Source organism: Alosa sapidissima, chromosome 6 (assembly GCF_018492685.1).
Source record: "Alosa sapidissima isolate fAloSap1 chromosome 6, fAloSap1.pri, whole genome shotgun sequence".
In the NCBI taxonomy this organism is placed as follows: Eukaryota; Metazoa; Chordata; class Actinopteri; order Clupeiformes; family Clupeidae; genus Alosa; species Alosa sapidissima.
Window position 1 is genome coordinate 34,775,388 of NC_055962.1, and position 15,275 is coordinate 34,790,662.

A 15,275-nucleotide genomic window follows, 5' to 3' on the forward strand; every position below is an offset into this window, starting at 1 on the left:
TTAATACTGAAGTATTATTAATCTGCCACCTGCCGGACAAATCATGTACTTCACAAGTACAGGATGTCTTTACATGCCTGTGAGGTCTGCATAAGGTGCTTCTTACATAAGGCAGGGTCACATATCAGAAGGGATGTTCAATCGTGAGCACAATGGAGATTGTTTCCAGTGCTTGTCTTTAAATTATTCTACCGTCTTTTATTTTGTCTTTTTAAATATACAAATATACAAACTAGGGCTGTCAAAATAACTGATTGATTTCAATTAATTAATTTGAGAAAAAATAACTGATTAAAAAAATTAGTGCAGATTAATCGATTCCGTGTGACCTTTGACCCCAAGCCGTTCTAGTCAGTAAAAATTAGACTGTAAAATGAAGGAGAGAGAAGAAAACGTGCTGCCTGGATCATTGATTGGAACATTTATTTTTTAAAAACGGCCTGATGGTGTTGATAAAAAATAAAGTGTTCAAAATAAAGTCCTCTGCAATGTCTGCAGCAAGGAATTTGCCGGAGTTCATCAACTCTATAGTCGCACATCAATGCAAAGAAATAAGTGTTGACATTGAGGGGAGTGTTAATTTATTTTCATTGTGTCCCCTAGGTTATATCTGTGGCCTGAAATGCCTTGTATGTGAAAAAAAAACTTCTTACCGAAGCACTTATGAATTTATTTCCTCAGCATATTAGCTCATATCATAGATTATTATGGCAATTATTTGAACAGTGAAAATAATAATAAAAGAGTCTTTGAAGTTTAATATCACTAATGCTGATTATTCAATGATTCATTTGAATTTAAATATTTAAAATACTTTCACAGCAAAAATTATATATGCGATTAATTTAGGTTAATTAATCACAGAGTATGTAATTAATTAGATTAATTTTTTTAATCGATTGACAGCCCTAATATAAACAGGATCATTGCAAGGGTCCCTGGGCAGCAGTGCCGTATTAAGGAGTTGTGGGCCCGGGGCTATGTGCCAGGAGGAGGCCCTGTATCGCCTATACCAGCCTTTCTCAAACTTCTTTGACCTAAGGCCCGGTCATGGCAGACTCTGGGGTCATAGACCCTCCAAATCAAATTATCATTATGATTATCATTATCACAATTATTATTGTTATGCTACATTGTTATGTACTTCAAAGCAGTCAAATTTTAAAGTGCTAACATTGTTCACAAAAAGTTTGTGAAAACATGCACATCAGAGGACAGCTTTACTAATGTAAAACATAATTGTAGTATGCTGAAGTACTGTATGATGCTTGCATGAGAAGCATGGTTGGCAAAAGGAAAATATGACATGCTTTTCAGTGAAATTTCATTCTAATGCCTTACGAATGTAAGGATTCAGGAAAAACAATACCAGCTTTTGTGTATGGCAAATGGCGGTGCAGATAGGCGTAAATCACTGATCTGGACAGGAAGACTAATTATGCTACAATAGCTTTTGGCCACTTATATTCAAATGTGACTATACTATAGGCATACTCAATGCTAGACAGTGTATTAAATAGTCTCTGCTCTGTTTTTATGGAAGTTGCAAGAATCCACGTTGTTAGTTACCCTAAGTTAATTAACCCTTTCAACAGGTTGAAGGGAGCTTTGCTACCAACGTTATGGAGTGGTTTCAGTTTCTCGCGCAGACGCGCACACGCATGCATTGAATGAACACTAGCGACGCCGGTGATCCACTAGCATGCGATGCAAACTCCGCGACGCAGTATCCCTTTTGATCTCTTTCTCATTTCTATGAGAAGCGAATTCCGCACCCGCATAGGATTCTGGGTATGCGGTGCGACGAGTGCTGTGGCTGCAGCGCGTCAAAAAGTTCAGCAATCCCTAACTTTATGCAAATGAATCCGTCCATCGCGAGGCGAGTATCCAATAGCAGAACAATACGCAGGGGAGGTCCATCATCACGTAGCCTAAACAAAACCTAATTTTCCGGTATAGTCAGGGGCCCTATGTGGTTTCTGTGGGATTGAAATGTTAATTTTTGGAGAGTGGTTGGACTGTTTTTAGAGGTCATTGAACATGGAGAAAAATGATGTCTCCATTTTTTTTACCTGTTTTAACCCTATTTTTGTGAAATTGTATATTTCACTATAATTAACACCATAAATATTGCCTAAATCACTGGCTATGTTGAATAAAGTTCACAAAACAGTTATTTTATTATTTTCAACAGTATGATTGTATGTCAGTATTATGATTGTATGTCAAACAATTAGAGATAAGATCAATAACCAATCAGTTTCACCAAATACACATACTCCATTGCTGAAAGATAGCAAAATCACTGAATCACAGATGAGACCTCAAACAACATTTAATTAATTTACATATACACAACATATTAGATCTCACCTCCACAATGTCCTCATCAAAATCTACAACTAGTCTACTAAACCCTATTTGTACTCACCTTCTTAAGACTGGTCTCCCCTTCCTGGATAATGTTTTGCTCTAGATTATTACCGCAGGTGTTTAAGACATCTGTTATTAAGCTCACCCACAAAAAACCTAGCCTTGTATCTATACTGTTCCTCGTGGACCTCAGCACTGCCTTTGACAGCATAGACCATGACATACTACTTAGGCTTGAAAATTTGATAGGCATCAAAGACTCAGCACTCGCTTGGTTTAAATCATACCTTCCTAACCGTCAACAATTTGTACAGGTCCATAATAAATCATCTACCCAGATTATGGTAAAATATGGAGTGCCTCAAGGCTCGGTACTGGGGCCCCTGTTGTTTAGCAGATGATACATAACTATACCTCTCCATAAAACCTGATGAATTAACCCCGTTAGCCAAACTTGACACATGTATAAGAGCTATAAAGACATGGATGACGAATAATTTCCTGCTTTTGAACTCTGATAAAACAGAAATCACGGTTTTAGTTCAAAAAGATTAGGGATATCCTATCCACATCACAGGCTACATATAGTGATCTTCTACTGACCTCATCCACAAGTGTTAAAAACCTGGGAGTTATAATTGACCAGGACCTAGCACTAAGTAGTGATTACTTAGTGCTAGGTCCTGGTCAATTATAACTCCCAGGTTTTTAACACTTGTGGCAGATCACCAAAACTTAATTTTACCATTGAAGGAACATTTCAAAGATAAGGAAGTCCTTCTCCTTACCAGATGCCAAGAAATTAATGTTTTGTCATCTCAAGGATAGACTATTGCAATGCTATTGCAATGCTATTATGCTGGCTGTAATAATACCTGTCTAAAGATCTAACAGTTTATTCAAAATGCAGCTGCTCACACACACACAAAATATGAACATATTTTCCCCATCCTAGCATCTTTACACTGGCTACCTGTTAAAAGTCATTGACTTCAAAATATTACTTATAGTTCTTGGTTGGTTGCCTGCATTGAAAGAGGACACCTCATGAAGACGCTCTTTTGTCTGCTTCTGACAGAATCTATACAGGCAGCAGATGCTGCTGAACAAGTGTACAAGGTCCCTCTAGATGGACTTGATGCAGTTGCAGGTGTTGCTGCAGGTTCAGAAGATGGTCTACCACTTCTTTTCTGAAGACACTGAGTCCTGCCTGCTTCACATGATTTCTAGTAGCGAATCTTAGCATGCTGCAGATGCTCACTGTTACAGGTGGATTTGTAGCAGTTCCTGTGCCAAACTGCTTTGTTCTCTTGTAAGATAACTGCACTGTAACAATGTAATCGTTGGCTGATCTATGATCCCCATCTCTATACTCTCTCATGGACAAAAACAAGAAATTTGGCATATGTCTCTAGTGATGGTTCATTCACCAGTCCACACATATCTGCCACTGGATACATAGCCCAAAATCTGTTTCTTTTAGAATATGTGTGCCATCACCTGACTAACAGAAAGATACACCTCAGAATATAACCTAACTAGACTGTTCCACCATGGACTATGAAAATGTGCTTGCTCAAATGTAGTACAGTTTAAATCCTTTATCTCTGTTTGCTGTTGGTGTCTTTGATGTGGCCTGGATGATTCGGTGAACATCGTTTACCGTTATCCTCGGCAGGTCCTGCAATGATCTTGTGAAAAACGCCATAGCTAAAGCAGAGAAAGCGGGCTCTGGCTTAAGTTAACGTCAACGTAAACCGGAAGTTCTGCTACGGGCTGAAGAGTCCGGAAGCATCCGAACGGAAGTCCGCGGCATATAGGCTATTTGGCAACCCAAATAGGAGGACGCACTAGCCCATTATTAATACGCTATTCTAGAATTAATCGTTCAAAACATAAACGAAAATTCCAAGAGATTCCGCACCGTAACTCATTTTTTTTCATGGGTTTTACGGGGTTTTACAGGTTAGAGTAATGTTGTCAAATAAGCCATTACTTCAATTCATCGTGTTTCCTTACTCTCTGACAACATATGGTGATAATTTTTGGAATGGTTACAGTTTATTTTCCATTATGTCCTACATACTGGACCTTTAAGTCTATTAAACTTGATTTAACAGAGATCTCTGCAGTCTGCACTTTGTGCTCTGAATGGGTGTAGACAAGAACTGACAGAGCAGGCTAGGCCTACACTCAAGCACACTAATAGGCATGAATTGATTGTATTGATATTGAAGTATTATTTTTTTAGCGGACAATTTCGAGAATTTTAGGCACAATTTCTTGTTAAAGAGATCAATTATCAGCCTAAAAATGTTTTATAATGTTGTATTGTTTATGTGGCCCACTTTTGCACACCTTGTAGGCACCAAACCCTATGCTATAATACCAGCAAAGTGAGGTTTATGGACAAAACACCATATTTGACCTTTTCTGAATTTGACCTTTGATTTGGGTCCTTCAAAACCTTCAAAAAAAATGGAGACATGTTTTTTCTTACTCTTAAGAACCCCTAGAACAAAGATATAATACTCTCCAAAAATTAACATGTGAAACCCCCAGGCCCCCAAATTACACACATAGGCCCCCCTACTAGTCGTGTGGTTACCGCCAACGTAGAACATGGCAGATGAGAGACATTAATCATAGCAGTGTCTACATTTCCGTGTTTGTATGATGTGTGGCTAGAATCCTACAGGGACAACGTCATGATTGAAATGACCGCCCAACTTGCAAACTAATTTATAGATGTGACTTTCCTTCGGTAATTTCAAAATAGTGGAGGGAAAAATGTTGTTTGGTTGTTTACTAGGCTACCTGCTCTTGCCCTGCCGTTTCTACCCGTCTACAAAAGGGAACGCCCATCAAAGCGTCTTCATGGAGGGTAGTGTCGCGATTTGGGGAGTTCGCATCGCATGCTAGTGGATCACCGGCGTGATTCGTGGAAGCAGCTCAAATGAAAAAATATATAATGTCCGCAACACTGCTTTTGACTCCCATAGCCTATGTAATGCACAAAATGGCAACCTTTCGACCCTTGCCTGAAGAAGACCAAGCATGGTCGAAACGTTGCCTTTTGTGCATTAAATATATGGGAGTCAAAAGCAGTGTGACATTATATATTTTTTCATTTGAGTGCTTGCACGAATTAAAGCTCTTTAATGCACAAAAGGCAACGTTTCGTACGTTTCAACGTATTCTTCAAGAAGACCCAGCAGGGTCGAAAGGTTGCCTTTTGTGCATTAAATATATGGGAGTCAAAAGCATGTGTTAGCCTACTTGCGGACATCATATATTTTTTCATTCGAGTAAGTTTTTTTTTTTGTCCTGCACCTGCCAGAAGGTGGGAAGTGCACACAATAGCCTAGGCCTAACTTTTTGCTGAACTTCGTGGAAGCACTCTACATATTTGTTAATTTTGGTCTGTTATTTAGTAATTCTAATCTTCTCTCATCCTTTAGATCTTTTCACTTTCTGTTTTGGCCCACTCAGATGCTTTCTTCAACCGGACATTTTTTCCTAGTTATTTCTGTGCTCACTCTGATTTTTGTTCTCATGTTATGCGCGCATTTCGTTCATTGACTCATCGATTATGTAAGCAAACTGCAGGGGATCCAGCAGGTGCTGTGTTATTCAAAAGTTGAATCGAATCTGTTGAAGATTTTGAGTAAAGATATTGATGTGTCATACTTTAAGTAAGCAACTCAACAGTTTTACAAGCAGATTCAGCCAACAATGTCCGTGTAGATAGTTGATATTAACCTCTCAACCGATTCGGGATGCAGATTTGCATTTGGACACTGGAGGGGGACATTTCCCCTTGCTTTCTCAGACATTGATACTGTTTTTATTTTTAAGGTCTTAGATACAGAGTTCAGAAATAGCGGCCTAGGTCTGTTGAACGAGATTAGGTCAATACGCTTGACATGTTGGTCTTTGTTTAATTAGACTGTGTGGGATACATTTATATTAGTAAGTAGCCTACCTTAAATTGTGGTTGTTTGTATTATTAACAGAACGAGGCTCTGTTGAGATGGCGAGTGGCGAGGCGAAGCTGTGGGGAGATGATGGCCTTTCTAGTTAATCATTAATAAACCGAATCTACTCTCCGTCTTCTGCAAATATGATAAATGAACCTAAGGCACTCACCTCTGTGACGTGGGGTATCCGCGGAGGTTTAATTAACGCTGGTGGGTGGCTTTTTGAGCTTTCAGTGTGGTGCAAGACAGACTGTACTTTCGGAAGCAAAACTACCATTTTACTACCTAGAATGACCTTACGCTCTGACTTTTTGGATGATTTTGGGATTAAGAAATAGGCTTCACCAGGCCTGTTGACAACGTAGGCTATTGGTTCTCTCACTTTAGGATACTATTTTTGTACTAAGAAAGTGTCCGAGGTTATCACACAGCGTATGGATGGTGGGGATTCAATAAGCACAGGTAGTTCATTTTAGTGTAATTCTTGATGGAGTGATCAAGAGGCACAGTTTAACGAATACATTGTCAGTATTAAATGATTAACATGCCAATGAAGAGAACAAGTTGCAGCCCAACAAGAGATGCTACTTGCCATCTGTTACAACCACTTGCTTCCAAGAAGATCTGCTGTGCGGCCGAGGATCTCACACTGGATCTCACAACTGGATGTGTTCAATCACTGTGTGGTCATGATTTGCGCAGTAATTCATTTTCCAGGTTTGATGAGGAGGAAGATTCGGGAATTAAATCAGGTGACGTTTATTTTTAACAAGATGACGACCATGGCTTGTGAAGTTGACAAGCTAGCCTATTAATTGCCAGACACTGAAATAGGCTTAGACAATTCCATTTTGGGAATGCAAAGGTTACACATACGCACACGCGTGCGCGCGCGCACGCACACACGCACGCACACACACACACACACAAATAAACAAAAATAGTCAAACGGTTTGTTATTCTGTGTCTGACTGACACACTCGTCTTTGCAGAAGCTGATGATAGCAATGGATCTATATCATCTGAGGAAGACCTGGACACCTTAGAGTATGCCAAGACTCTGGCTTTCAAAGAGTCTGTGCCCAAGAAAAGCATCAGTCAAATCATCAAAGACAAAAAGAAACAGACTCAGCTGACCTTGCAATGGTAAGAGTTTTACTCTCTGTGCTGCAGGTCAGGCCTACATCTATTTAGAGTGGTGTACTAATTTCATTTTTTTGTCATATTTTCTACCTATATGTGTGCTTTTAAAATTATATGAGAGACTTTTAATTCTGAAAGACTTTTCATGCTTAGCTTTCTATTTTCTTTGAATCAAACATTTTTCGAGGTATACTAACCCAAAGTCTTTTCATTGATGTAGATGTAGAAGAGTGTTTTTCATTACTCCTTTTAACTTCATTTCTAATGTTAAAATATGATTCACTGAATTAATTATGACTATAGATAATGTAATACTGTTGTGTTTTCCAGGCTTGAGGAAAACTACATTGTATGTGAGGGTGTCTGTTTGCCACGATGCATCCTATATGCCCATTACTTAGATTTCTGCCGCAAGGAGAAGTTGGATCCTGCCTGTGCTGCCACTTTTGGGAAGGTTAAGATGAATATATGTCTTGCAAAAATGTCCTTCTACGCATGTTGTAGAGACATCACTTTTTACAAAATATTAACTTAATGTGTGTGAGTATTGACCTTGTCTGTACTATTTGCAGACAATACGACAAAAATTTCCACTGTTAACAACCAGAAGGCTTGGCACACGGGGCCATTCAAAGTAAGAATACAAAAACACAGCAGATCACATTGCTTCTGATCATTCTGTTGTTCACAGTGTTCCAAGAGTAATGTACTGTCATGTAATGCACTACACAACACTGGCACTATTTTATAATTTACATGATTAAAACATTTATTTGCAACATTGCAGAGAATGTTTTCAGTTGAATGCTTATAAAGCTGGTAGCCATGTCTGTAAATTAAGTTTATTTTTATTTATATGTTTATTTATTTTGATCTCCAAGCATCATCTCATGATTCATTCTTTGTTACAGGTATCATTATTATGGTATTGGCATTAAAGAGAGCAGTGCCTATTATCATTCAGTATACTCGGGAAAAGGCCTAACCAGGTAAACGTTATAACATATGGTCTTTCTTCAATTTGTAATACGACTTGCTTTTTAAGATTTACAAATTAATTATTTCTAACCAACTTTCAGATTTTCTGGAAGCAAACTCAAAAATGAGGTAAATCTATATCATCTATAATAGAATTGCTATGGGGTAAATTGGGAATTTATATTCATGGGGAATTTGTTTTGGGTCCAGTGCTTATTTATTGTATTTTGTATATGTCCAAAGGGAGGATTCACGCGTAAATATTCTCTGAGCTCAAAAACCGGAACTTTGCTGCCAGAATTTCCAAGTGCACAACATTTAGTGCTTCATGGTTCAATATCAAAAGAGAAGGTTTGTGTGTTTAACAGTTGGCATTAATCTTGCAGCTTGAATGCTTTCATACATTATGTGATTATATTTTATTTTTTTGTTCATCAATTCACTACATGTCTGTGCCTTTGTCACTTTATAGGTAGATACCTTAATTATGATGTACAAAACACACTGCCAGTGCATCTTGGACAATGCCATCAATGTGAACTTTGAAGAGGTACTTTCAGTCTGATTCAGAGGATTGTACTTTCCCCTCAACGTTCTGTGTTCTTATGCTGTGTTCACTGTTGTCCCCCGCCGGCAGATCCAAAACTTCCTGCTGCATTTCTGGCAGGGAATGCCCGACCATCTCCTGCCCCTCCTGGAGAACCCCATCATAGTTGATATTTTCTGTGTGTGTGATTCCATCCTTTACAAGGTGCCCTCCCCTCTATTCTCGAGCACAAACACAGCTTGACATAGACCTCACATTGACATATCGCCAGTGAATCAGTAACAATATTGTTTTCCTCTCTCCCTCAGGTTCTCACCGATGTCCTTATCCCCGCCACAATGCAGGAAATGCCTGAGAGGTGTGTTCCCATTGCCAATAGATGTACTATACACTCAATGAAGGAACATTTGTGCTTAATTTGAATTCATGAAATTTGACTTGAGGGGGGTTTCTCCATCTGCACGTATTTTCTAATCGGTGAAATGGCCTGTTAGTCTCTTGGCAGATATACGAAACTTTGCCAAACACTGGGAAAACTGGATGGTGTCATCTTTAGAAAATCTTCCAGAGCTGCTATCAGAAAAAAAGCTACCCATTGCACGACAGTTTGTGTCCTCCCTAAAGAGGCAGACGTCATTCCTTCATCTTGCCCAGGTGCATATTGTAGCTCATTTCTAATAACTGTGTACAGTATACTGTACATGTGCCATTGGCTGCTAGTGTTTCTTATTGCCATTTTGTTTTTTGATTTCTACCAGATTGCCAGACCAGCATTATTTGACCAAAATGTGGTTAACTCCATGGTTGCAGATATTGACAAGGTGGATTTGAACAGCATTGGGTCCCAGGCATTCCTTACCATATCAACTGGTGACAAAGACTCCGAGCTGTACTCAGAGTGTGAGAATTTTAACAAAATACTTTTTAGTGGAAACTGAAAATAACTCTTCTGACATGAGCTTGGAGAGCTTTTGTCCATGTTGTGATGTCTTCACATTTTTCAGATGATTCTGTCGCTGTGTTCCAAGATTTGAAAGACCTCCTGAAGAAAAATGCCACAGTTGAGTCTTTCATTGAATGGCTGGACACTGTAGTTGAACAAAAAGTGATCAAGGTTTGTCATTCCATAGGTTTTCACTATAGATGTTTTCACAGCTTCAAAACTCTTTTTTTGATAAACACTGACTTCCCTCTCCAGCCTAGCAAGCAAAATGGGCGGTCAGTGAAAAAGAGAGCACAGGACTTCCTTCTCAAGTGGAGTTTCTTTGGAGCTCGAATCATGCATAGTCTCACACTGAACAATGCTACAAGTTTTGGTAAGACTGTTATTCTAGTAACTAGTGTAACTAGTTTTTTTTTAAATAATATTTTACTTTTTTTATGCCTTGTGTGACATAATATTAGGACATGCACATTCAGAACGGCTAAAACACAAAAGAATTGTCTTACTTGTTGGTCTACAGTAATTTCCTGTGTATTAGCCCCATTGTGAAACTGAAGAAATTTTGCAAAGTCAATGTATAAACCGCGGCAAATAGTCTGGAAATTACAGTCCAAACACTATAGCTATAGAATTGTATGACCCTTCCCAGATAAGCACAGTCATTGGTCTGATTCACAATCAGCTTTGTCCAAGTAACCAATCCTCAACACAACATAACCATGCAAAGCTAGACACATGGTTAAAAGACCTGTAATACAATGGCATTTCACTGGTATTTGAAGATTAATCAAACTATATTGTTTCTAGTGTCTCATGTTTTTTCTGACTTTTTTCTAGGCTCTTTTCACCTCATTCGAATGCTCTTAGATGAATATATTCTCTTGGCTATTGAGACACAATTCAACAATGACAAGGAGCAAGATCTTCAGAATCTCTTGGAAAAATACATGAAAAATGCAGGTATGTGATGTTATGTTATGTTATGTTATGTTATGTTATGTTATGTTATGTTATGTTATGTTATTTTATATTAAACATGTATGTATTAAAATGTAGTAAAAATGTCCTTTCTCAAAATATTTCAGATGCCAGCAAAGCAGCCTTCACTGCATCTCCTAGCTCCTGCTTCCTGGCCAATCGTAATAAATCCAGTGTTCTCTCCGGCGATTCGTCTGTTAAGAATGAGTCACACATAGATAACCCGTACATGTCTCTCAGTGGCAGTCAGCAGGTCCTAGGAGCAAATATGGTGGTGTTCCAAGGCACAGACTCGGATGGCTTTCCCCTCTCTGGTACTGATGATCCACTTTGGTCCTTGATCAGAACTACACAAAAAATCATTTGATAATATTTTCATATCTGCATACTTCGAAATTGCCCTTATTAAAATGCTTTACATGTTTCTGTAGACAAAGTTAGCTGTGCATAAGGAGTTCTTTCATACATCCTCTGCACCACAGGTCAGCTGGACTTCTCTCAGGGCAGTGGTCCTCTCATGACCCCTCCAGTGTCCCCGGCCCTCGTGAACAGAGGCAGTGTCATCAACCAGGGCCCCATGGCGCCTCAGCCCCACCTCCCCTGCCAGGCCTGCCCAGATGCCGTGTACCAGGGCCTGGCTCTGGCCAACTCCGGCTTCTACCCACCCTCCACCACGTACCAGCCTGCATTCAGGCCCCAGGCCCACAGCCAAATGCCAGCGTACTCAATGCGTTCAGACGGAGGCCGCTACACCCCCTTTGGCGAGCAGCCAGTGGCGAAGGACTGCTTCAACACCAGTTGTGCGGTGTCTTCGTATAACCCCCGGGGGGCAGTGGGTTACAGTGCTACGCCGGACACAGCGGTGGAGGCCCAGGGGGCGCAGCTCCTGGACTCTGGAGGGTACAGCTTTGTGAGCAGCGGTCTGAATGGAGGAGCCTGCCAGGGTCTGACCTACACCAGCACAGGATCAAGTGGTGAGAGAGACTGATGGATGAACCGTTTATGTATGTGTACATTTAGATGTTGGTTTGTTGAAAGAGTCTATCAGTCACTTAGCACTATTATTTTTCTAAAGCAGTTTGTCATCTTTTATGAAATGCAACCTCTTTTGAAGGTCAACCACAGCATACCAGATTTGTTTATAAATATGCCAAGACTTTTGACACATACTGTTTCTACTAGATGAGGAATGTTGCTATAGACCCAGGTCTCTTTTTATTTGACAACAGAAAGTACACAATCCAGATTTCCTTTCAACATCCAAATCTCGCTGCCTTTTAGGTTACTATGGCAGCGGCAATTACCATGATGCCCAGAGGATGGGCTCCATGATTGACCAGCATGTGTCTGTCATCAGTAGCGTCAGCACCATACGCTCCGTCCCAACGTACGCTGATGTCCACGACCCGCTCAACATCCTGGACGACGCCATCCGAAAGCCTGCTGGCTCCTATTACAATGAGCAGCCCTCCCTGGTCAGCCGCTCCTCTGGAGGTACAGTAGGCTCACTTTAGATGACTTTAAAGGCTCAGTCACTATCCTGGAAAAAGGTTGTTTACGAGCCAGTTAGATGAGCCTACTCACCGTCATGCTCCTGGCTTGGTCAGAGGCCTTTGTTTGTTTACCCATTATAGCTTCAGGGCTGTGTACAAACACTAGCGTTTTAGAGCACACACATACAACAGACTGCAGGAGGACCACGAGGAGACCTACAGCTATTCAGAGCTTACTTATTGGCTACATAAAGATGTAGTACCTTCAATGCAGTCTTCCTATAATATGGTTTTAATATTATCTGCTCAATCTTTTGTAAGAATCTAAAACATACCTTGCTATTTTCTGATGATGCTCCATGTGCATCATCAGCCATTGATTGCTTACCAGTTTTCATTTGTTTCAAAATGTTTCCATCTTATTCTTCTTTGCTTCCATCAAAGGTTCATCTGTGGTCCCACCCCTCCCATCCTCTGTCTCCACTCCCTGCATGTATGGAACGTCCTCACAGTACCATTCCCAGGATGCACTGCTCTCCCACCAGGGCTCGTCTGATGTCCGGCAAATAGTGTCCTCACTCCCCCCCATCAACACTGTGTTTATGGGCTCAACGGGAGGCCCTGCGTAATTGACCCGCAGAGACCACCCAACTGAAACACTTCTATCAGTGCAAGCAGGTGAGACCCTGCTCTACACAGATGCTGCAGTCAAATATTTGTTAATAGATAAACTGTAGCCTGTCACTGTTGGAGGTTACAGAGGATTTTCTTTGCAATGCAAGAATGGAAATGGGAGATTGGAAGTGTGTAGCACATGAACTGGCTGTTATATATTTAATCACTAGGCTATATTATTTCAGAGGTGTGTCTGTAGCATCATGTAAATAGGTTGGTAAGATTTGTACTCACTTTGCTGAGAACTTGTTTTTGGTTATTTAATTTTTTGACTGAATGGGTCTGAAATATATACTAAGTTGATATTGTTTGAATGAAATAAATATAAGATTTTATCCATTCATGTAGTGTTAGTGGTTTGTAGCTACTGTGTCATGAATGTAAAAGGCAACAATTTTGGCAAAGAGTGAGATGGAAAGACAGCAAGACTTCACAGATTCACACAAGCACTGTGGTCTCTAATGGGAGTTACTGAGGTCAGTGATGTGGTCCATCAGTAGCACACCTTCCTTATCTATCCACTCTGAAGCCCAGACCACACAGGTCCTTAATAGATAGCCCAGCCCCATGCAGGTCAAGCCAGAGATTACAGTCCGGAAGCCCCATTGAAGAAGCCCTGGATCAAAGTTTAGCTTTATCTGCCAGCAGAGAGATTATTTGATTTCACCGTTGTACAATGGGTGAAGATATGGGCTGATAAATTTGTTGACCAAAAAAAACAGAACCAATAAGAGATGTTTAATCCCACCGCGTTAGCAAGCTGTTTATACATTGTGACTATTGGAGGAGAGCAGCGTTGTATTCTTCCTTGTGTCCTCTAAATTGAGGTTTGTTAGTCTTTGAGCAGATGGAAACTAATAAAACCATAATCAGTGCCATTAGATTGGAAAAGACATTTGTATGCAGAAATTATGTAATTTCAAGGCAACACTTACCATCTAAATGTATTAATTTGATACTTGCTCACTGTAGGGTGACATGAAGGTTTCAGCCTTTGTCCAACAAACAGCACAAATTTAATGATAAAATTGGCCACATTGTGCTATCCTTTATCTGCTCTTGGGGAAAATCCATTTCAGCCCTTGGACTGGAACAGATGGCTAGAAATGTAATGATTACAAAATCCCGACGTTAAAATAGTTTAATTACAAAGTCAATAATGCCCCCAACAATTGCCAGGCCTTTAGTGTAAAAACAACAGAAGGCCGAATGCAAACTTTGGGACAATGTTTAACCAGAACTTTGCATTAGGCCACAGAGGCTCCATATGTACAACACTCAGGCCAAAGATCAACAGCTCAGTTGGGCTCCCAGGCACTAGACAGCACACTTAATGGACCCACGGTCTGTGCCTGCAGCTGAGGACATGGAGGATATAATGACCATACTGTCCGATTATTTTAAAATTAAATGCTTTATTGGTAAAGATACAACCAACCACACTTGATTTTAAATGGTTCTAAAATTAATTTAAAATATTTCAGTTGGTTCAGTCATAACACAAAAATAAGGAAAATGTATGACTGATGTCTGTTAGATACTTCTTAGTTTGTCATTCTGAAGTTTAAAAGAATAAGTTACACCTCTCTGTCTTTGTTTTGGTCTAAACTTAATTCATCAGATGTACTTCTGTTGGTTCAGTCATGGCACATAAGTAAGGAAAATATATTTATTGCTATTTTGTTAGATTGTTAGGTTATCATTCTGAATTTTAAGAAGAATATGCCTATCTGTCAGTTTTGTCTCACCTTAGTTACCTTTAAGGTTATTTACCTCTGCCAAGGCAGTTATGTTTTCCTTGCTTTTTGTGTGTTCTTTGTCTGTTTATCTGTCAACAAAGCCACTTAGCCGATGTAATGCCGATGAAACATGGTGGAGGGAAGTAGCACTGGCCTTGGAAGAACCCATTACATTTTGAAGCAGATCTATCTCCAGGACTTTTTAAAACCTAAAACTTTGGCCTTGGTGGAGGTCTACACTTTCTGAGTGCCCTTCAAATAAACTACAGTATGTTTTGCTGTTTGCTATTTATCCTAGGGGTAGGTTTGGTGCTTGATCCTCTAGCAGGCGCTAAACATTACATTTATACTGGTATATGGGCTTGCATTACTGTGTGTTAGCACACATCTGCTGGTGCTCAACTTATTGTCACAGACAATAACAAC

The 15,275-nt window shown here is 39.9% G+C and overlaps 1 protein-coding gene across 1 annotated transcript; it reads left to right on the forward strand.

Annotated features, from left to right (window-relative positions):
• The first annotated feature begins 6,897 nt into the window (after nt 1-6,897).
• rfx6 (regulatory factor X, 6) lies at nt 6,898-13,365 on the forward strand. The gene is made up of 19 exons (XM_042095340.1): nt 6,898-7,105; nt 7,346-7,499; nt 7,827-7,950; nt 8,069-8,130; nt 8,408-8,485; nt 8,576-8,603; nt 8,718-8,825; nt 8,947-9,024; nt 9,112-9,225; nt 9,330-9,379; nt 9,516-9,675; nt 9,780-9,921; nt 10,026-10,135; nt 10,220-10,337; nt 10,802-10,924; nt 11,050-11,256; nt 11,425-11,916; nt 12,224-12,436; nt 12,880-13,365. The coding sequence occupies exons 1-19, from the start codon at nt 6,898-6,900 to the stop codon at nt 13,062-13,064; spliced, it is 2,754 nt and encodes a 917-aa protein (XP_041951274.1). The 3' UTR covers nt 13,065-13,365.
• Nucleotides 13,366-15,275: the final 1,910 nt, after the last annotated feature.

Bases quoted from the DNA above. Each gene is read 5' to 3' on its own strand.
- rfx6 (XM_042095340.1), top strand. From the start codon at position 6,898: ATGCCAATGAAGAGAACAAGTTGCAGCCCAACAAGAGATGCTACTTGC. The intron at 7,500-7,826 runs GTAAGAGTTTTA...TGTGTTTTCCAG, and splicing joins ACTCAGCTGACCTTGCAATG to GCTTGAGGAAAACTACATTG. The intron at 10,925-11,049 runs GTATGTGATGTT...AAAATATTTCAG, and splicing joins AAAATACATGAAAAATGCAG to ATGCCAGCAAAGCAGCCTTC.